The sequence below is a fragment of the Gossypium arboreum genome, chromosome 4, assembly GCF_025698485.1.
Source record: "Gossypium arboreum isolate Shixiya-1 chromosome 4, ASM2569848v2, whole genome shotgun sequence".
Lineage (NCBI taxonomy): Eukaryota > Viridiplantae > Streptophyta > Magnoliopsida > Malvales > Malvaceae > Gossypium > Gossypium arboreum.
This window is the reverse complement of record NC_069073.1, coordinates 11,988,767-12,013,510: the sequence shown is the minus strand read 5'-3', so window position 1 is coordinate 12,013,510 and position 24,744 is coordinate 11,988,767. Positions and strand designations below refer to the sequence as shown.

Genomic DNA, 24,744 nt, shown 5'->3' with positions numbered 1-24,744 from the left:
TAAATTGAATGAAATTTTCAATTTAAGATCGGGTGAAAATTGGGAAAATGGTAAATTACCAAAATGCCCCTTAATCTTGATATTTCTACAATTTCGCCAAGTAAGTTCGTGTAACTTGAATTATATTCTTAAATGCTTGAAATGCGTGTTTTTTTTATATGAATATGATTTGAATGTTCATTATATGGAAATTTATGAAACATTGATATATTTGAAAAAAAAAGGGAAAAAAATCCCGATTGAATGAAAGGAAAATTCGAGGGATCTCTGAAAAGGAATTGACGGTAAAAAGGATCTAGCCCAGACGGGTGATCTTATCCTGATATAACCCTCCCGAAGAATATGTGGAAAATGGATTTAGCCCGGACGGGTAATCCGAATTAGGGTCTGAATTTAGCCTAGACTGGTAATTCAGATCTAAGCTCATTAGAGTAATTGTCGTTGCAGGGGATTTAGCCTGGACTGGTAATCCCGACAATACTCTATGAGTTTATATTATAGGGGATTTAGCCTAGACTGGTAATCCCACTATAAGGATGAGGTTCGCGGGAGTGTGCTCTCTGATATGAAATGTGTAAGACCATGGTTGAAAGATACAATGGCAACCTGATATGAAATGAATAAGACCATGGTTGAAAGATACCATGGCAACGTGATATGAAATGTGTAAGACCATGGTTGAAAGATACCATGGCAACGTGATATGAAATGAATAAGACCATGGTTGAAAGATACCATGGCAACATGATATAAAATGTGTAAGACCATGGTTGAAAGATACCATGGCAACGTGACATGAAATGAGTAAGACCATGGTTGAAAGATACCATGGCAACATGACGGGAAAATGAATAAGACCATGGTTGAAAGATACCATGGCAACATGACAGAAAATGAGTAAAACCATAGTTGAAAGATACTATGACATCATGTCAAAGATAAATAAGATCGAGGAAGAGAAACGCCAAGATATCTATTGAACAATCGATATTCAGGTAATATGTATTAGATGGAATGGTTATATGAAATGGTTGTGTGAAATGTTTACAGGAATTGGTCATATGGAAATATATGTACAAAATAGTTGTATGAAATAATTAAGAAGATAGATAAATGAAATAAGTATAGGTACATGGAATTTAATTTATGTTAAGTTTAATACTGAACTATTACCGAAATAAGTATATACAAGATATAAGGAAATGATGGTGCATGAAATATTGATATAACAAAATGAATGATATATACTTATGAAGAAACAAGAAGAGAATAATATATTTTGTGACATGTACATACATAATTATCTTTGATATGTTGATACAAGGAAATTATGTAAGTTGAGACTATTATTAAACTCAAGTGTGATATGTTGAGAAAATAGGTATATCAATGTTGAATTTATATGAAATATGTGCAAGTATACTAACAATGTTGTTGTTTGACGCTTAGACAAGTGCCAAGCTATTGATTGAATGGTAACATGTTTAATTATAAGGAGCATTGAAATGGTAAGTACTTAGATGAAAATATAATTTAAGATTTTGTGAAATTTTTTTATGATCTCGATTTTATTCCAATTGGTTTCTAATGTATGTTTTGGGCTTCGAGGGCCCAATAGAGAGACGTTATGATTATTTCAAAATATGAATAATAAATGACTCAAAATTATCTGAAAATGTTCAGTAAACTCCGATAATACCTCGTACCCTATTCCGGCAATGAATACAGGTAGGGGGTGTTACAATGGCTGTGGTCGAATCTGGCTTGGGCCACATGGCTAGCCACACGCTCGTGTGCCTTAGCTGTGCTCAAGCCTGACTTACAATTGTAGTGTACCCCAGGGGACACACGGCCGTGCAACATAGCCGTATGTCGCACACGGTTGAGACACACGCCCGTGTGGACAAAAATAGGCCATTTGAACAGCCAATTTGCCACCCCAATTTGGGTCAACCTACAAGCAAAGAAACAAGCATAATTGCACAACCATTTTAGCCAAAATCCATACCAGTCCATACATCATTTATGCCATAAATTTATCAATAATTTTCATGCTTATAAACTCAACTCAATTGTGCCAAAACATAAGATCAAATCATATCAAAACATATGGCTTCATAATCTCTAATCTCATGACCAAATCTCATACCAAAAATTGCCAAACTTACCATTTTTTTTAAGCATACATGAACACATCAAATAGAACATTTTGCATCACATTTCATATACCAAAGTCAAAACATAAACACAACCATATCAAGCCATATCACTTGGCTAAATATAACATTACAAAACCTATCCAAAATACTTCTAGCCTATACATGCCATACTTTACTAAATACATTTTCAAAAGGTACCAAAATGAGATTTGATAGTGTGATGACGATCCTCGACGATCCCCGAGCTTACAGTAGCTTCTATATCTAAAAAAAACAATGCAAACACACACAAAGTAATTCAAAAGCTTAGTAAGCCATATACAAATAAACATATCATTCAAAGCAATTAAACATCATCAAATCATTTATACTTTGAAGACAAATTCTAACTCAAATTTCATATTCATACACTTACCTTTCATTCTCAAATAAGCTATACAAAGCAAACATACCTGAGTCGGATATAACTTTTCACATAGTTATTCATTATCTCGGAATGTTCATTTGAACCGTTCGAAAACATAAGGATACGCAGATAGATCAGAAAGCATATACAATGCCAACGTCCCAGACGTGGTTTTACATGTAACCAAACATCGATGCCACTGTCCCAGATAAGGTCTTACAAGAAATCAGATATGATGCCGATGTCACAGACATGGTCTTACACGTAAAACAGAAGTCGATGCCAACGTCCCAGACGTGGTCTTACATAATAACACATACCGGAATCCTATGTCATGACATATGTATCCTAACTATTCCTAAGGTTCGTACAGGGCTTTTAATAGGTCGAAACTTTGTCGATACTTTCTCGGATAGCACATATTTAGCTCTAACATTCATTCATCACAATTCAATATCAAATGAATAATAATAATAATTCAATTCAAACAAGCTTATTTGTATATCGACTTACCTTATAGGGATTCAGATAGATGGAATTGGTTACTTAATGACTTTGGAATTTCCCCGATCTAATTTCCTATTCTTTAGTTCCCGATATAAATCAATTCAAATTTAACTTATTCAATCACACATTCATTCAAAACAATCCACAAACATACATTTAGGGCATTCTACAAACTAGCCCTCACATTTTCACATTTTGACACTTTAGTTCCTAATTCACAAAATCACAAAATACACATAATTTGCTTATACACAAGCTTAACTGAATTTTTTTAGCTCTCATACAAGTCTGTTCATTTCATTTATTACACATTTTAGTCCCTCAAAATAACATTTTTACAACTTAGCCTGAATTACTCAAATTCATCAAAAATCCAAAGACAAAACATGTAAACCAAACATCAAGCTTTCATATTTCAACATATAACATCATAAAGATTATGAATTCATCCATGGCACATTTCAAAATCATTAACAAAATCAAAAATTAAGGCATGGGTTCGATAGTTTACGAAGCACCGATTACAAAAACGTAGAAATTATCAAAAATCGAGTCAAAACCATACCTAATTCAACAATTTGCTTAGTCGAACCCTAGCTATTCATTTTCTTTTTCTTTCTTTAAATTTTCGACAAGATGAGCATGAGATGAGCTTATTATCATGCTTTTGTTTTATTATAATTACTTTAATATACATTTTACCATTTTGCCCATAATTAATAAATATTCTAAACATTAACATATAAGGTCAATATTGTCCACCTACCATATAAATGGTATATTAATAACATAAGGACTCATCATTTAAGAAGACATAACAATTAGGCACTTTTAACAAGTAGCAGGCAACTTTTACAATTTACGCGATTAAGTCATTTTTACAAATTAAACACATAAATGATTAAATTTTCATACGATACTTTCACACATGCTAATTCACAAATCATAAACATGGAAAAATATTATTTAAATATTTTTCTAACTCAGATATGTGGTCCCGAAACCACTATTTCGACTAGGGTCTAAACCGGACTGTTAGACATATTCCTCCATTAAACATAAAAATACAACCATGTTACAAATGGGTCAATTTTCATACATGAACCCTACTTCAAAATATGGCTAGAAATGGATAGGTCATGCTTTAAGGACTTCAAAAATGCAAAGAACATTAAAAATGGGGCTAGGGAGCACTTACAATCAAGCTTGAAAAGTTGAAAACCCTAGCTATGGAACCTTTGTAAAATTTCACTATGGCTTGAAGAAGATGGACAAAATTTTAACTTCTTTTCCATTTTTATTCTTTTATTTACTAAATGACAAAAATGTCCTTAAGGCATTTCTTTCAAATTTTTCCTATTCATGCCCATTTTTGTCCAAATTTTTAGAACTTGGTATAATTGCTATTTAAGGACCTCTAATTAATAACCCAATGCAATTTCATGCTTAAAGCTTCTAGAACACAAGTTTTGCAACTTATTCAATTTAGTCCCTAAAGTCAAATTGGACATCTTAGGCATAGAATTTCTTCATGAAAATTTCATACAAGCATGAAATCATATCATGGACCATCAAATAATCATAAAATATTTATTTTTATTTTGAATTTGTGGTCTCCAAACTATTATTCTGACTAGACCCTAATTCGGGATGTTACATAATCAATGTTGCACAAAAAGAAGACTTACCATCAACGAAGATTGACGCGTATCATTTTGAAGTGTATCAGTCTTGAAATTGCAAGTGCCATGCCATTTTCAAAGTTAGTGTAAAATTTTATTAAAGTTTGGTCTTTCGATTTTGTCTATTAATTATTTAATTAAGGTACAAAGATTAAATTGTAAAACTCTTATTGATATAAGTTTTTAATTGGTCAAAGACTAAGGGACATAGATTGCAATTAACCAAAGGTCCAAAATGATAAATAAACCATTATATAATAAGTGATAGTGGGTGATGATGGATTTATGGACTAATTAAGATTAGTAATTAATTAAGTTAATTAACTTAATTAAAGTTTAATTATAATATATATATATATATATATATATATATATTAAAGTTAGTGGAAAAGTTAAACATCATCTTCCTCTTGCTATCTCAAGTAAGGAGAAAACCCCCTTTGAATATTCAAAGTTTTGACCACTAATTAGGTATTATAATTAAGTCATTTTCTTATAATTTTTATGTTTTTGAGGTCATGGGAGCTTGATTTAGCTAGCCCACATACCAATTTGTAAAATTGTTAAAGTTTCTGAAAGTTTCCATTGTTGATTTCTTTAAGAAATTGGTGTTAAATTGATAGATTTTAAGTTTAGATTATGAAAAAGGACTAAATTGTAATGTTTAATTGTTAGTTTTGTTCATAAAGACTAAAGTGAATAAAATATGAAATTGATGAAAAATTATGGTAATAATAGATAGTAAAGAGGCTAATGAGTGTAATTGAGATCGATTTTTAAACCGAGGCTTAAAATCAAAAGTTATGGCTATTTCAGTTTTATGGACTAAATTGAATAAAATATAAAACTTTAGGGGCATCTAAAAATGAAATTATATAGGTTCATATATCTTATGGAATAATATGAAAATTTATGGTATTGATGAATTGTCTAAAATAATTGTTTAGATCAAGAGTTGGATCAAATTGAAGATAATCAGGGAAAAGCTAAAATTATCGATTAGTCCTTGAATATTCAACTTGTTTGTTGTTTTGACCAGGTAAGTTCATATGGTATTTATTTGTTTAAATAATTATGTGTTTGATTTGTATATGTATAATCGATTGTGAATTAATTGGTGGTAAATTAGTATGAAAGGTGAGATTTGGGCTGAATTTTAAAGAAATTTTAATATGTGTAATAGATGGCCGTTTGAACTTAGCAAATGTTAGGATACGATTGGCATGCCAATAAGTTTTTTTGCACTTGTACAAAATTGATTACAAATATTACTAGGATCCAACATTTGTTGCAAACTCGAAGATACATGTGACACAGATTTAGCTTGGAAGAGTAACTTGATGTCATTTTAAAGATTTAGCCCAAACGCCATCTAACACGGATATAATTAGCTAGGATGAGCAACTGGTGTGATGTAGATACCTGTGTATCCGAGTCTGTTTACAAGAGTTCATCAGGCGAAATAGATTATAGGAAACGAGAAATGGAATTGAGCAACTCAAATCTACCTTTAAGCTTTCACATTGTCCACCTGAATTCCCAAAACCTAGTAAAAACCTATAAAACAACAAAATCTCTAAATTCATACAAAACCTTAAAACCTAAAAAAAATTAAACCTTCGAAACCTTAAAATCCAAAAACCCTAAAATACCAAAAATAGTAAAAACCCTAAAACTCTAAAACACTTAAACCCTAAACCTTAGAATTAACCAAACCTTAAATCTTAAAAAATCCTAAACAAAAAAAAACTGACCACGGAGAGAGAAAATGCGTCCATGTGGACACATTTTCACACACTCTCTCAATTTAATCTATTTCCCTAATTTAAAAAAGAAAACACTTATTTTTCAATATATTTTTTTTTCAACAATTTTTCCTAAATTAGCCTCAACTTTGCCCTTTTTTTTTTAACTTGCCCTGGCTTTACATATTTATATTCTTCTCCTTTTTTTACTTAAAAAAATTGTTTTCCTTTTAGCATGAACTTTTAAAGTTTGATTGATTAGCTTTTTTTAGTCCAAAAGGTTGGTACTTTCAGATGTTGCTGGAAGTGGAGTTAAGATGGTGGGTGCATTTTATTTGAATGGATTAACACTATGCAATTTCGAAAGGAAGTGTAAATGGACCATAAATATATTTAGGATTTTTTTTATAAGCAAAATATTTATGATGTTGAATATAAATAGGTAAGTGAATTAATATTCATAAAATTTATTAAAGAATATGTCCTGAAGTAGATCAACATGTCCCCAACAAAGTGTGGCAAAAATCTAGCTCCATTTTAATTAAATCAATGGATTTTGAATCCATCTAATCCATCAATTTGATTTTTAAAATTAATTTCTTAAAAATTGATTTTAAGTCTAAATAGATTTAATCTTTTAAAATTTAGATTGAAATTAATTCAATATTCTTTATGAATAAAAACAAAATTCTCTACTAAATCAAGAAATCATCTATATCCTTATAAGGTATTTGATTTACGATATGATAGATTACTTTAAAAATGAATCAAGTCACATTCTTGAGATAACAAGATTATTTAAGTAAAAGGTGGTATTAAAATTACTTCTTATATTTATGAAACTTAGCACTATTGGGAATGTAAAATTATTAGCTCAAGATAAACTTTGAAATTAAAATAGGAGAATGATATTATGGAATCTTACATTACTCATAGGGGACTTTTGGTTCAAGTAATCTTATATTTCCTGAGATAATGTAAGATTATGGAATATCATCTTTCGTTTGAATTTCAAAATTTACCAAGAGCGAATAATATTACATCTCCAATAGTGCTAAGATTCTGAAAAATAAGAGTTAATATCAATATATGCCATATCTTCCTGAGATAATCTTACATTCCCTAGATAATGTAAGATTTTTTACAATTTTATCCAATTTTAATTTTTTCTAATATATACATTTCAATTAACATTTCAACTATATGTATTATTAGTTGAAAAGAAAATATTTATAATAATTTTACTAGTCCTTTTTCTATAAGTTACTAGTCCTTTTTCTATAAGTTTAGTCAAATTTGCACTTAATCAGTTTATTTATTCAAAATCTTACACTTCATCTTAATGAATTAAACAAGACAATATAACACACCTAAAATATACTAAATAATTTTACCAAACTCTCTACAAAATATAAATTATTTATTTTGTTTTAGAAGATAACTAAGTAATATCATTTTTAAGTGGGTTAGTGGAACAATAATTATATGAAATTTGAGGTAAAATTATTACTAATTAAACTTTTTTTATATATTTTATATTTTTTTATCCTTGTTTAATGTTTATGTTCATATTACTTTTTAGTTTCAGATTGATATTTATATTACTTTTAGGTCAATACATATTTTGCACTTTTAACTTGTTTATTTATATCTAGTTAGTACCTAATTTATTTTTACTTAATTGATATTTAAACTTGTATCTCGTTAATCGATGATTGTACTAACACCATTAGCTTATACTGACATGGCATTGATAGTAAATCGGATATTGACACTTGTAAACCTCTTAGCATGCCACATGGCAAACATAGATATTTAAAAAAATAAAATATATAAATTAATAAAAAGTATAATTTTTTTATATCAAGAATGAACTTGAACAAATAGTTGTCCAAATATAATAAATATGGACAACTATTTGTTTAAGTTTACTCTAAATGTGTCTTTAATGATTTTATATATTTTAATTTATCAATTTTTAGTTTACTATTATTTTAAAAATTATATAAAATATATATTTATAAAATATAAAATATCTAAAAATAAAGATATATAAAAGCCTATAATATTTTTGAAAAATATACAAAAAGTATATAATTTAAAAATTTATAAAATAAATAAAAATTATAAATATATATAAAACTAAAATTTATAAATATATAAAAGAACTAAAAACACGTTTAGAATGAATCTCAACAAATAGTTGTCTAGATACATTTGAAATTGGACAACTATAAGTTTTGGTTATTTTTATGTATTTTTTATATATTTTATTAGTTTATATATCTTAAAAGTTTTAGTTTTTTAACTTCAAAATAATAATATAAATAACCTGGAATTTTATAAAAAATTAAAAATATATAAACTTGCTAAAAATACATTTGAATTAGTCTAGACAAATGGGTGTCTAGATTTAGATGTATCTGGACAACCATTTGTTCATTTTATGTGAAAAAATAGTTTTATTAATTTATATATATTTTTAAAGTTTTTTTATTTATGCATATCATGTGATATACTAAGAGGCTACCATATGACACCACCAAATTGACTATTAGTACCATATTTGCACAAGCTAAAGAAGTTAATGCGGATGTACCAACCTAGTTAACGAAATATAAATCAAAGTATCAACTGGATAAAAAAATACTAACTAGATACAAATATATAAATTTAGGAGGCAAAATATATATTAACCTTTTCTAACTAGATACAAAGTACAGGTTGCATGGTTTCACATTTCTGTCATGTATTTTTTTTTTTTTGTGTGTTATACCATATTAGTTTCGTATAATTTTAAGGATTATTTTAGGTATTTTAAGTTTTCTAAATGAAAGAAATGAAATACGAAAATAAAATAAAATTGTATGTTTTTTTTTGTGTTTATTGTATTATAAATTTATAAATTTTACAGGTTAATAATTTGTTTTCTATATATATTTAACATATTTATTCATTTATTTCGTGTTAAATTCATATTTTATTTTAATTATTTTTCTATTTTGTGTTTCTATCATGTATCAATTCATAGGGTATATTGAATTTGTTCGTTATAGTGGTTTGGTTTAAATAAAAACTTGTATATTCATGTCATATCCTAAAGATCGGATTAGTAGAAATTGGGTTAATAAATCAAGAGTGGTCGTCCGAAATTTTTTTAGATGATCTTGACACATTTGTCAATAGTGATTGAGTAATGGTGGAGCTGTCCTTGATAATCTGAGTTTTAATCCCTTCCCTTTCATTAACTTCTATTTGGTGCAATTTTTTTTCAAACCTTAGTAAAGGTCACATCCTGTTTTTAAATAATTGTTGTAGGAGTGCGAATAAGGAATTGAATAATCTAGTGGTTAGGAACTTAAATGATTTCCTAAAGGTTTTAGGTTTTAGTCTCCACACTTTCAAAATTTTTATTTATTTATAGCAAATTTAGCATGGTCAACCCCTGTTCCATCCAACTAAGTTGCCTTGTATGGGGATGATTTCTTTCCTTTCTCGACAAGTCAACCTTCTTTAAACTCCTTATTTGATCCCTTTTTACTCCTTTGTCCCCTCAACATGCCTCATTCTCCTCCCTTACCTTATGTGTCCGTTTACCTAGACATAGTGAAATTAACCTTTTGTTTTCATCTTTTCCCTTTTCCTATTATCATTGCCCTCCATTGCCCTTCATTTCTCTTCATTTTTTTCTTTGTTTTGGCCACCCTTCCACTACCATTACCTTAATTCTTCTCCCCTCTTGCACCACTCTTTGCCAATTGAACCACTGCTAGACCTCATTGCCGCCATTCCTCTTCTTTATTTTGCTCCAACGTCGCCCTTTGCACCACCACTCATCACCATGGCCACCACCTTGCTCCACCATCGATAATACCATCTTTTTTCTCTTCACTTTTTTTTAATTTTTTTTTATAATCTCTTCATTCTCTCAAGTGTCGCACCCTTTATCTTTCCTCCTCCTCCTCTGTCGAATTCTCACTGGAATGCCGCCGTGCCTCTACCGGATTTAGTGATTCTTTCTCTTTCTTCACCATTTTTCGATCTCTATCATTCTATTTAGTAACCGAAAATCCTATATAATCTATTTCAATTAGTTTTTAATTTATTCCTAAATGTTGTATTTAGTGACTCACTTTTCAAGTGATCATTTTTTCTAGCTTCATATCCCTCTCCAATTCAAGATCACAGTGATCTTTTGACCCTCTCGTTTCAACTAATAAAGAGTAAATTTAGTGTTTGAATGAAAAACTACTCATTCCTCTCTTCTTTTCCTTTAGGTTGAATGCATATAGAGTCCATAGTGTATTTTTCCTTCAAATGTTAACATATTGTATTCTACTTTATGTTGAAGGGCCGAACAATACCAACCCGGAAAGTTACTAACATCGGAAATGAGATCGCATTTCGATTGATTTTTATAAGAGTAAGTGTTGATGAGAGTTTTTTAAAATTGACTTATTCCATAAAATGTTAAAAACAACATCTCTAATGAGGAATCACCTTTGTTGATAAGTAGGTGACCTATCGATCAGATCTAAGTGTGGGTGTTCTTTAGAGAGGTGATTCGATTTGGATCTACTATTAGGTCTAGGTCTAATCTAAAATAAAAATAGATATACATCAATTCTAGTATTTAAATAAATATTATTATTTATATTGAGTTTTATGTGAATACTAAAAGTATTCCAAAAAAAAAGGGAGATTAAACCCATCGATGTGTATTGTACCAAGTAAGTAACCCAAACCAACTAGCTTATTAAAAGAATGTTGTGTGGTTATGATTTTCACTGTTTGAAAAGTATGTTATTTTCATTCTCATGTTATGTGGTTGTAACAACCCGTTTTCAGTGAAATTGAAACAGTGGTTTTGGGACCACAAATTTGAAGTCAGAAAATTTATTTTATTATTATTTTATTTCCTACAGCATGATAGAAATATCGTATAAATGAAATTTTTACTGTTTAATGTGAAAAAGTTGAGTTCTAATAGCTAAAGGTATTAAATAGCTATAGAACTTTAAAGTGGGGACCATTACATAGTAATTAGTCCATAAATGTGATAGTGGAAAGTCATGGCTTGGTAATATTGTAATTTGGAATAATTTTAAAAGTTAATAAGTAAATTAGTTATTAAAGATAAAATAAATAAAACAAATTAAAGTCTTCATCTTTAATTTCTTGTTTCAACCAACTATCAAAGAGAGAAAGAAGCCATTGTTGTGCTTAACTTTTGGCCAAGCTTCCATTGTCCATTTAGGTACGATTTTTGCCCCGTTTTTTAATGATTTTTATGTTTCTAGGACTGTTGTAGCTTAATCTAGCTAATCTGGGGACTAATTTGTGAAACTGTTAAACTATTAGGGTTTTTCCATTGGGGAATATACTTGAGTTTTGAAGTTTGATGATAGAAAATGAATGGTTGTTGTTAGGTAACCAATTTTGGTAAAAGAATTTTAGATAGTCAACTCGTAGGATACAAATGACATGTTATTGGGGTTACCGATTCTCAGCTCAAAAGAACTTACCGATATTCAACTCGTATGAGCTTACCGTTACTCAGCTCGTATGATCTTACCGTTTACAGCTTGCAATAGCATACCAATTTAGAGCTCATACGAACATACATGTACAGGAATTGATGGATTACAGTTCAGTATATCTTGTGTGTGCTACCCGAGTATCCAACGATATTCTAAATGGTTCAACGAACATAGTTCTGTTACGAGATTATAAGAGTTCAATACGAACTACTACAGGTATTTACATGAAATACATGGAAATGATGTTACATGATACATTGATAAATGAAATGGATGATACATGTATAGGAAACTTGGATTATTGTTGAGTTCATCCATGTATATTGGCTATTATATGTGTTTCACATGACTAACATGTTGGTGAATATATGCTTAGGCATTTGGCCAAGTTGAATAGGGATATGATATGTTTCTTACCTAAATTGTGATTAAATGGTAAGTTAAATTCTATATTATACGTACTTACTAAGCTTAAATGCTTACTCTATGTTATTTTTCGTGTTCTATAGTGATTCGGAAGCTGGTTCGGGTTGGAAGCTTGTCCAAGCTATATCAAACTATCCATCGGCTCTTTTGGTACTTTTAGTTGGTTACACTTTGGTTATAATGGCATGTATAGGTTATTTTGGGTAATGATAGCCTATATGATTTGTTATGTTTATAACCATTTGAGTTGGCTCGTGATTTAGTATATTTTGGTATGTATATATGTGGCCTTAACATGGTTGATGATATGTTTGATATGGTTGCATGATAAAAGGGTAAAATGATGGCTAAATGTACATTTTGTACTTATGTTTTGTGATGTGTAAATTGGTGATGAATTGGTATCTTGTTTTGTAAGGCATATATTTTTAAATATGATAGTTTATGGAATGCATTTTGGTACCAAATGGTTGTGTTATGGTAAATAAATTACATTGTATGTTTTGGTAGGTAAGTGATGTGGCATGAAATGATGCAAAGTGGCTTGGTAAATTGTTGGCTTATTTGGTTAAATTGTATACATGAATATACATGTTTACATAATGTCATTTGAGGTGCCTAAGGGCATATTGGTTGTATGTGTACATTTTTTGGTGTAGCTGGATGCCAATTTGGGTGAGCAATATGACTTGTAAAATGGCTTATTTTCGTCCACACGAGAAGAGACATGAGCGTGTGTCTCAGCTGTGTGTGACACACGGCCGTGTCACCTGGCCATGTGTCCCCTGTAGCTTTAAAAAGGATTGTAAGTCAAGCTGTTACACAGCCTAGCACAAGGCCTGGCACACAAGTGTGTGAGGTTACTTTGAAGGTACACGGCCTAGCACACGGGTGTGTGCTTGGTTGTGTGACCAAGTCAGAGAGTTACACGGGCATGGACACAGTCGTGTGTCCCTATTTCGAATGCCCACACGCCTAAGACACGGGCGTGTCTCTTGGTCATATGAGTCACATGGCTTAGCCACACGGTCGTGTGACCCCTGCAGCTTTGAAATTTTTCCATGTTTTTCCAAAAATTCTCTAATTTTTTGATTTAGTCCTGACTTGTTTCTAATGCATATTTAGGGCCTCAAGGGCTTGTATAAGGGATAATATGTATGTTTTGAATTGGTTTTGATATGAATATTATTATGATATGAAATTTATGTTTGTTTGATTTGTAATCTTTGGTAATGCTCCATAATCCTGTTCCGATGACGGATTCGGGTTAGGAGTGTTACATTGATATTATAACATAGTTGATTTTACATGACAAATAAATTGTAATATTTGATATATTGAAACAATACATGAAACACATGTTAAACATGCCCTACATGATATTATATATTGAGAGATTCTATTTGCATGCTTCGACATGTCTAATGTGACAAGTGATGTCTTGAAACAAAAAATATGTATATATAATTCATTGTGGCCATAACACATGCATGGGGTGGAAAAAGAGGAAGAATTTGTGGCTTCGTCCACAACCTACATGACAACTTGTCTGCAAAATTTGTGGTTTATCCACAACCTACACGACAGCTTGTCTGCGAATATTGGTGGCTTCGTCCACAATCTACATGACAGTTTGTCTATGAATTTGGTGCTTTATCCACAATCTACATGACATCTTGTCTGCAAATATTGGTAGCTTCGACCACATATACTGGAGTGATTAGATGGATGAGTTCTGAGGAACTCTTTTTGGAGTCTAGTGGTAATGGGTAGGATTTTTTATAAAATTTACATAATTATTTTACAAAAATTGCACTGCCATAATTATGTGCATAAATTTGATTATATTGTATGATAAGTATGTGCTTATTGTTATTTAACTTGTTATAAGATACATTATTAGGCTTTAAAAGCTCACTCCTTTAGTTTCATAACATGGACTTAGGGTTTGGATTTAACATTCAAAGGAGCTCCTCGGATGGAACTTTAATAAATGGATTATAAATTATTTGGGGTGTTATTTTGGACATTGGACATTGGACTTTTTATTGGGTTGTTCCTGTACTATATAACTCTAAATTGCCATGCATGCATGCTTGATGGATTTAGAAGTATTTTGAATTATTGAGTTTATTAAATTAATTATGATTTTTACTATTTTAAACAAATTTTGTGATTTCTCTAAGTATTTTCAAAAGTCCACTGCCAAATATTTTTACCAAAATCATTTTTAAGAAATAAAATATTACAAATTCTTAATTTTACGATTTAAGACGAGATTTGAAATAATAATGATACTTTTCAAATACTTGAGTTTTAATAACTACTTTTCAAATACTAAATTACTCGGTATTTAAAATTTAGAGTTTTATTAAAAACAATTGAAGCCTAGTTATTTTCAACAAGTAAATGTTTTTAATAGTTTTAATGTGACTTTCGAGATTCGATCATAACATCTAGACTGAGTTTAAGGTGTTATAATTTATATTGTGTTATGTTGTATATTTTTATACTATATTTTATATAATTTAAATTATGATGATTTAATTTAGAAAAAAAAGATATACATTTTGTGATTCAAAGTTTTATTTTTATGCACTCAAAGTATTATAAATTTATATAAGATCTTAATGTTTTATATTTATTTTAAGACGTTGGATTGTATCATTCACTGTTTATATATGTTGATGTTATTTTTCAATTATATTTCATTTTAATTGTTTTTATATTACCTTCATATTTCATCTTCGTTCATCTTATATTTTATACAATTTATTATAAGCACAGTAATTTATTCCTCCCTAACTTTATAAAAAAGTCAATTTAAATTTTATTTAATTTGACTTCTTTCAACTATTAAATTTATATTATTTATCAAATTAATTTAAAATAGATAAAAAAATTAATATTCGTTGACTTTATTAATGTAGCATCCATACATGACACATCAACAATCAATTTTAAAATAATATAAAATTATTTAAAAATAAAATTATAAAATTATTATAAATATAAAATATAATTTTTTAAATTTAGAAAATTAATTAATTATTAACGTGATATATACGTGAATTTTCACATCAATAAAATTAAAAACCTTAATTTCTTTATCCATTTTGAAATGATTTGATAAATAATATAAATTCAATAAAAATAAAAAACTCTTTTTCACGAAATTAAAAGACCAAATAAAACATTATACCTTTATTAGAATCATTTTATTTTAATTTAAATTGTCATCCATATGATTTAAATCCTTCAACTTAAATTTTGACATGAAAATTCTAATCTCAAATTAAATTACCATGTCTAACACACATTGATTTCAAAGGAAGACAAATTCTAGAAACAATAAAGCGTAACATGCAGCCAGCGGCTTTATTTGTGGCCGACCTTCCTTTTCTACATGTTGAGTATTTATTTACATTTACAAAACCCTAGGCCCAGGTCCCTAAGCTACCTCACTCACATCTGACACCACCACGTGATGTAGAGCAGCTTGGACTGAATTCTTCTATCGCACGTGTTCTATTTAACGCCATTTATTTATTTGCAGGCAGCTAATACCGTTGATTTTTTTCCCTTTTTCACGCCCAACTTAAGCTTGGGGAATATTTGCACAATTATTTAACTTTTTTTCACATGGCTTCTATCAAAAAGTAATAAAAGAATAAGTTTAAATTGATAATATATTTTTATTTCATAAATAAATTTTAAAAATTGCATATGTTATTTTTAAAATATTTTATTTTTTATTTTACAAAATATTTGCCAACTTTTTAAACTAGAATTTAAAAATCCATTGGTAGTATATAAGATATTTTCTCATAAAAATAGCTTGATATGATTACCTTTCCATTTTTATAATTTTTATCTGATATTATACATTATACAAAATAATAGGTAATTTATGCCCAATATCACTAAACAATAATAACTTTACATTTTATTTATTTAAATTTAAAAGTTACAAAATAATCACTTAACTATTTAATTTTTTATTTAAGTCACTAAACTATTTAAAATTTTTATTAAACTTATTGGGATACTATATTTTTTAAAAGTCAAGTCATCAAACTCCAAGCGACCATTTGTGTGGATCTGGCAATCAATATCAAAGATTGTAGAAAAAATTATTTGAATTTTTAGTTTGTAATTTCTTGACTTTTAAAGTTGTTTAATAAAAAAGATTAAATTGTAGAAAAAAAGAGAAAAAAGCTTTCGATTGATATAAATAATATAAACAAAAAAAGTCATATAAAGTGATTTTAATCATCTCATGACTTAAATGAAAACTTTCAAATAGTTTAATGACTATTTTATAACTTTTAAAATTAAATGATAAAAATGTAAAATAATTTAATGACCTTATATATAATTTACCCAAAATAATTATTTATATAAAGTATTAACTTGGTTTGCATATAATGTGAAATGTTGTTATTATTTTTATACAATTATTTTACAGTTCTTCTCTACCATTATCATTTTGTTCTATTTTATGTTATTTTGAAATTATTTTGGGTTATTGCTTCAGTTCTGTTCCCAAGACCCCTTTTTTTTTTACAATATGATGGTTTTGTCGACAAGATAAACCTTGTTTTTTTTTAATTTTCTTTTGCTGATTAAAATACATAATCAATTAACAAATTTTAGATTCACTAATAAAGCAAATTACACTTTAAAAAAAAAAAGCAAGTTTAAATATTATTGTGAGAAGCATCTTCATGAACAATAAAATGGACATAAAGGATAAAAAAGAAAACATAATCAAAAGTGAAAAGTTTACTAGGGTTGACTTTGTCCATACCAGTTTCTGATTGTTCTTGACATAAGATTGTTAAGTTTCTTGTTTGACAATTCAAAGTGAGTTGGAATAAATTCCAATGAATTCCCAGAAATCCTGTTTGGAGGAATCCCTATTTCACTTGCCAGCTTCTCAGCTTCTTCATCTCTTTCAATGATTCGATCAAAACAAATGTACCTTCCAAATGCTGTTTTGTTCATTGCCTCAAACACAGCTACATGAGCCTCAGCCAGTCTAATTACATCAACAGTGGCTAGTAATCCCTTTGCATACATTTCTTGAGCCCCTGAGTTTCACAAGTTACTGATCTAATTTGCTTTTCAAGATAAAAATTGAAATTAGTGAGTCAAAAATGAACAAGAAATACCTTTAAGATAAGCTATAGTTGCTGTGGGGTTTCTATGGGAGAATTGAGGGCCTGTAATGAGTCCTGGACAGATTGTGGTCAGTTTTAAGCTCATTTCTTCAGCTATTTTCCATGCAACTTTTTCTGCTTTCAGCTTCCCCAATGCAAACCAGAGCTGCCACATTTTGAAAGGAATTTATATTAGTTGGATTTGAGTGTAAGTCTCCGACACAGATATACGAGTCCTTAGAGAATCGTATCTATGTCTGGATAGACGGGAACTTTGAGTCGAAGTTAACACAGACGCCCATCCCACGTATTTATCTCGAAGCATTGATATTTGTACTTTAGTTTGCATTAGGTATACCTTTTTCTCCATACAAAGTGCTTCATTGCTCCAAGAATCATGATTAACCAAAAGGGGAAGATCATGTTGGGAGCTGTCTCTCCATATGCAGGCCAAAAGTGAAGAAGTGAGCACACAATTCCTCACAGAAGCTGTTCTTGCACATGCCTTCATCACATTTTCACTTGCCTTCACTTCTATTTCAGCCATGGATTTCTAACCAAAACAGCAGAAGGTCGCATTATTTTCTATTAGTGAAAAGTAAGCTTCAACTTGGTGCTAAAGAGAGTCTAAAACTATGTTTTTCGGTACAGGTATCCTTAAATTTTCCAAATATTTAGAGAATCATACTCAATATTTATGTCCAAATATGTGTTGAATATAAATATTAGATACCAAAAGTCGAAACAACATATGCATAAAAGGACATGCAAGTATAAGAAGGTGAATGATGAAGTTTATGATTTTGGCATAAATTCAGACCACAAACTAGCACTATCAGCACTTGTGGTGCCCTGGACCCGGTAGGCCAACCCAATAATGAAGTCGTCAGGGGCATGCTTATTTTTGCAGTGAAAGACTTATTTTTAGAAAGCAACACTTTTCAGTTGACTTGTTCATCCCATTCCTTTCATCTTTCATCTCAAGAAGAACTATCTACCTACGAAATATACTGATGGTACCCCGTACCTGGAAGTATAACTATCTACCTACGAAAAATAATGTTGGTGTTTCCTTAGCTACTTGGACTGAGGTGAAACCATGGAAGTGCTGGATACAAGTAGGTGTCCAAAATATGTTCAATTTTTCTAATCTTTTTTTTTTCCTTCTAAATGGTACTATCTTCGTATCTAGGTCCGGATATGCTCAAAGAATACTTAAAAAAAACAATGGGCAAGAACTTGGCAATGTAAGAAAAGTTAGTCTTTGTGTAATGTTCATTCCTATCATAGAACAAATTGCAGCATTATTAGTCACTTGATGTGTGTGAATAGCAAAGAAAAGAAGGAAAACTCACTGAATAACCAGAGATGCCAGAAGGATCAACAAAAGCAGAGGTGTGAAACACTCCACGACACCCATCAAAGGCCTCCATCAGCCCCTGGATTTCAGTTTGCCTAGCCATTACCACTGATATTTTATTGTTACAAGCCATCATCATCTCCCCTGAAACTTGCATCTCCCTCAGCGTCTCTACATCTTCTGCAGTTTTTTTGAATCAAACCCAAAGAACCCACTTAATAAAGAAGTCTACGGGAAACAGACAACAACCTTAAATCAGACAAGGGTTTTCTAACCTTGTCAGATTCCAGGCTGTTCTGAACAATAGAATGGTTACCTTGGTTATCCACAAGGATTCGAACAGAGTATCCACGGAGCAAGAGACGATTAACTAAGGCAAGCCCAAGGAAAGAAACACCACTGGTCACACAAACAAGCTTGTCTTGTTGAAAATCAAGGTCGGCGATATGGGAACTCATTAGGCCTTTGAAGTCATCATTTTCTTTGCTTCTTTCCGTGGCAGCCAAAGCAACTAAAGTCTTCCTGAAGTCTTCAAACTCCCTTCTTTCACTCTCTTCATCTTGCGCCCTTGCAATCCCCATGATTAAGTTTGAAGCTCTGGGTCAGTTTAAACTCTCGTTGCTATAATTGTCTGCAAAGGGAGGCTAAAACAGAGACGATCTAAAGACAAAATCATGCAAAAGGCATTACTCCCATATCTGAAAGCTTATTTATTTAACAAATTTCAATGAGGTGGGCTGCGTAACAGTCCAATTGAGATAATATAGAGACTCGGCTTGCTCGCTTGGCTTGATTTTAAGTGGCTACAAATAAATAAACGTGTAATGTTTGGATTTTTCTTATTTGTTTATCAATTCTTTTATTTGTTTAAGTGTACTTTGTATTTAAATGAAAAAATGTTTTATATAATATAATATATAAATGCGAATGTTTTTAGTCACATGCAAAGGTTTTTTTTTTTTACTTTGTTATTCTGATTTTTTATTATTTCTTATCTTGAATTTCTAAAAAATTACTTTTGAGAATTTGTTTTTATTGAATTTTTCAACAAGAAAAGGACAAAGAAAGAAAGTATCAACTGATAAAACTAATTTAGGATCTCACCATCCATCAACGTCATGTTTCGTGCTATTTATTTAAATTTACGTTTTCATGATTTAATTTTAAAATTTATAAATAATTGTTAAATTATTTAAAAAATTATTTAACAATTAATCTATAATTTTTAAAATTGAGTGACTAAGATATAAATTAAATAATAATCTAATAATTTTGAGTATAATTTATTGAAAAATTTAACATGTTACATGGGATTATTGCAATTTTCAAATTTCACAACTAAAAGAAATGAGAGAACTTGAAATTTCCAATAATCTCACATAGTATGTTAGAGTATTTTTGTAAGTTCATGCTTTCATCTATAAATAGAGTATAAATTTCAATAATTTTTAAGTAGCGCTTAGAAACTCGGATTTAGATTTAAAATTTAAAATTTTAATTTTGAAATTTATGATTTATGTATTCATTATTTCAATTTTTTTTGTTTGCAAGTGGCAGGAATAGAAACAGAAAATAGGAAATAGAAAAGGGAAGAAGAAGAATAATAGGAGAAGACAAAAATTGAAAGGGAAGAAGCAAATAAAACATATTCATTTCATTACCCTCCATCCAATTACAGCTGCATATATATATAAGGAAATAAAACAGTCCAAAATTGGTTAAAACTAACAGTACTAACGTTTATTCAAAACGCCCCGTTTTTACTGAAGTCACTGCACATCATTTCATTTATACTAAAACGCACCGTTTACGACATTTCAGTTTTGACCCGTATCAAATACTCTCCCCCTAAAATGATCATTGTCCTCAAGGATCAACTTGAGGAAGAATGCTCTTGAGTTGGTCTAAGGACTCCCAAGTAGCAGACGATCCATTCAGCATGCCTCTTCCAGGCTGCCTCTTTTTCCCTCTCTCGAGCACTTGCTAAAGACATGCAACCACCATTCTTTCCCTCGAAGGTTTCATAATCATAGTATCTGGAAAACCTGCTGCTTTTCTTTTCTCGAGTTCATCATTACTAATATTTTTCGCAAGAAGAATCATCTTTGGTGACTTAAAAACATGTCCATTTTTCTGTCTGTCCAACGTTTGTAATTTGAAACCACCATCCTCACGAGAAAGCCATGAACCCTTCTCAACAAGATTCATAATTATCTGCTTAAATCTGCCTGGATCTCCTGTAACCATTTCTGGAACTTTATCAGAAACAAACACTGCCAGCTCAATACCTTTATTTCTAGATTTCTCAAAAAATAAAGAGAGCACATCATCTAGGATAGACCGAACGTCAACGGAAACAGTTTCCAGCTCCAACTTTCTCGTTTTAATTTTAGCACAGTCAAGCACCTCATTTATTAATGTTATCAGTGCCTTCCCACAAACTTGAACAGTCTGAACATAATCCCTTTGTGTTGAACTTAAATAAGTATCTAAAAACAAGGCAAGCATCCCAAGGATGCCATTCATGGGAGTCCTGATTTCATTAGAAACAGTTGCCAAAAACTGTGATTTGGCCACATCAGCGACTTCTGCTCGAACCTTGAACTCTTGCATTTCATGGAAAGCATCTTCAACTTTAACAATGTGTATTGTTGTACCATATAAGATATAGCCAACCAATAAGCAGATCACAAAGAATGAGAAGGTCGTGGTTAGTGTAGTCCATAATGTGGGTGTCTTATGATGATACCTACAAATCATCCGATGCTTTCTAAATGGATCTCCAAAATCAAGCTGGCATTTATGCAATAAAACCTGGTCATCATCTTGAATTTGGTGACCATACATGATCAAGTGATCTGAAGAGCTAGTAATATGGTACACAGTCATTAGAATTGCCTAATTTCCAGCAGGTTTCCAAGTAAATTCTCCATAAGTGACTCCACATCAACTGCTCCACCAAGGTATCCAACAGTTTCTTCAATGCGCTCTTGCTCAGCCAGACTCGGTGGAAGCTTGGATTTGTAAACAGAGAATGTCAACATAACACCAAGATGATGAGAACCCAGTAACCTAAAGGGGATAGTTAAGACAACCTTCCTAGTAGCCCTAGCCCTTAAGATGTTTTCTCAATCCTCCTTCCCTGACATCACATCAAGTGATTCAATGTAAGAAACAGTTTCTTGAGAGAAAACCATAGAGTCATATTCATCTCGAATAGGAGAAGATTCCCTCTTCATTGTCCAGCCATGCCACCTTTCAAAATGCTACTCTTTCTGCATAGGCCTCTCAATTGTTGTTCTAACAACGTACTCTGCAAAAGTCTCAAACAAGTCATGACAGTGTTCCATTGATCCTAGTTGCTTCAAAGTGACCAACTTGGCCATAGGGTCTTTAAATAGGGTTAAGCGAAATCTCTTCTTCAAACTATTGGCATATCATGTCCTTTCTAATTTCAAGACCCTTAAGGTCTGTCCTGTGTCAAGGAGATTGCACAAGTATATGCCTTCCTTGTTATCATTGCAAGTTGAATCAACATCTGTAGATTTTGGGAATAACCACTCGTAAAACACCATCCCTTAAAGGATCTGGGTCAAAAACATCAATAGTGGTACAAGGGTTCCCAGAAGATGCTACAGGTTACTTGCTTGAATTAGTAGCAACAACCTTAAAACCCTCCGACGGAGGCTAAAGAGATGGCAATCTCAAAGGGGTAGAACTTTGGCTTGCTACAGCACATGGTTTACCGAGCCTATCTATTGAAGTTGGCATGCATGCAGTAGATAAAGCAACCAAGGAGCAGACCATGCAACATAAGTTATGCGGATGAAGTATGAAGAAGCAGATCAAGCCGCACTTACAGCACAAAGTACATACAGTCCAAGTTATGTGAATGAAGTATGAAGATCAAGCTATTGTAGTATTTCCGGATGAAGTACATGCAGCTACTGAAGTTGATGCTACTATTCAATTTCAGTTTCATTTTGTTACTTTAAGTAATATTTTGTAACTTAGTTAAATTAGAACTAAGTAGGTAGTGTATTTAATGTAATTAAGTGCTGATAAGATTGATAGATCAGCTTACCTAATTGTGCAAGTTGATTTGCAAGTTGCAATGTGCAAGCAGTGCAAATAAGTCTAAAAATAGTAAATATGTTAAAGCTGACCAGCTTATGACTGTTATATGTATTGGCATTATGCCATATTTTTTAATTAATGAATTTCAATAGAAATCATTCAAGAAAAATACTCTCTCAATTTTTGCTTTCATAGTTCAAACCAGATTATGTTCGTTTGCTTAAAAACTTCCAAACTTGAATTTCAAAGTTTTTATCATTCTTAATCTGGATTTATTACGTTGTTGCTCAAGTTTTACACTAAGCTTCATATTTCCTCTAGATAAATTGTTTCAAAAACCCAACAATTGGTATATAGAGCCAAATTCTTAGTGGACCTATCGTATTTCAATCTTTAAAACCATGTCTTCCTCAAGATTCTCACCAGTGCCACCACCAGTCTTTAATGGAGAGGGCTACAACATATGGGTAGTGAAAATGAAGACCTACCTGTAGACATTCGATTTGTAGGAGGTTGTCAACTCAAATGTTGAACTAGAACCTCTTAGAGCCAATCCAATAGTGGCTCAAATCAGACAACATTCAGATGAAAGAACCAAAAGGCACAAAGCCATGTCTTGCATCCAAAATAGTGTGCCTGATGTGATTTTCAAAAGAATCATGGCTTGTGAGTCACCAAAGTAGGCTTGGGATAAACGAAGGAGGAGTTTCAAGGGACTGAAAGAACAAGGTAGCAACAACTACTGAATTGAAGAAGGGACTTTGAAAACTTGAAGATGAAGGAAGAAGAAACAGTGAAGCAATACTCAGACAGAATCATGGTTGTAGTAAACAGCATAAGGTTACTTGGAGAATAGTTTAGTGAAGCAAGAATTGTGGAAAAAGTGATCTCAACCTTACCTAAAAGGTATGAGGCAAAGATCTCATTTTTAGAAGACTCGAAGGACCTGACCAGCATATCCTTGACAGAGCTTATCAATGCTCTTTATGCTCAAGAGCAAATGAGAGCAAGTAGACTAGAGGAGCATCAAGAAGGTGCCTTCCAAGCCAAAACCAGACCAGCCACAAACTCCTCTACCTATAAGGGGAAGAAAACCTGGAAAGATAAGCCAAAGACAGATGGTTCAGGAAGATACCCACATTGCCCACACTGTAGAAGGCTAAGTCATCCGGGTGAAGTATGTTGGTTCAGACCTGATATGCAGTGTCAAATCTATAAAAATATGGGCCATGCTGAGAAAGTCTGCAGAAACAAAGGCAAGCAGAGACAAAACCAACCTCAGCAGCCCAGAGCTAAAGCTCAAGTGGTAGAAGAAGAAAGTGATCAAGAAGAACAAGCCTTTGCTGTCTCTTGCTCATCTACCAAAAGAAAAGCCACAAAAGGATGGCTAATTGACAGTGGTTGCACAAACCACATGACCCCTAATGCTGCTATTTTCAAGTCAATTGACAGAAGCTTCAAAACATGGGTGAAGGTTGGAAATGGACTCTTCATCAAAGCTGAAGGCAAAGGAGATGTTCTGATAGACACTCCTACAAGTACCAAACTTGTTACAAATGTCTTGTTTGTGCCTGATATTGATAGAAACTTGCTTAGCATTGCTCAGCTGCTTGAAAAGGATATTCAGTAGTATTCAAAAGCAAAGAATGTCTGATCAGTGATTCAAATGGATCCAAGCTC

At 31.2% G+C, this 24,744-nt stretch overlaps 1 protein-coding gene and 1 pseudogene across 1 annotated transcript; both read right to left on the bottom strand.

Moving 5' to 3' along the window:
• Window positions 1-17,145: 17,145 nt before the first annotated feature.
• LOC108458273 (cinnamoyl-CoA reductase-like SNL6) lies at window positions 17,146-19,805 on the bottom strand. Its single transcript, XM_017757606.2, has 5 exons — window positions 19,304-19,805; window positions 18,983-19,167; window positions 17,986-18,180; window positions 17,640-17,793; window positions 17,146-17,558 (listed from the first exon to the last, which is right to left on the bottom strand). Exons 1-5 carry the CDS (start codon window positions 19,566-19,568, stop codon window positions 17,254-17,256), a joined length of 1,104 nt encoding a protein of 367 aa, XP_017613095.1. The 5' UTR covers window positions 19,569-19,805; the 3' UTR covers window positions 17,146-17,253.
• Window positions 19,806-20,970: 1,165 nt separating this feature from the next.
• LOC108458510 (histidine kinase 4-like) lies at window positions 20,971-22,226 on the bottom strand (annotated as a pseudogene).
• Window positions 22,227-24,744: the final 2,518 nt, after the last annotated feature.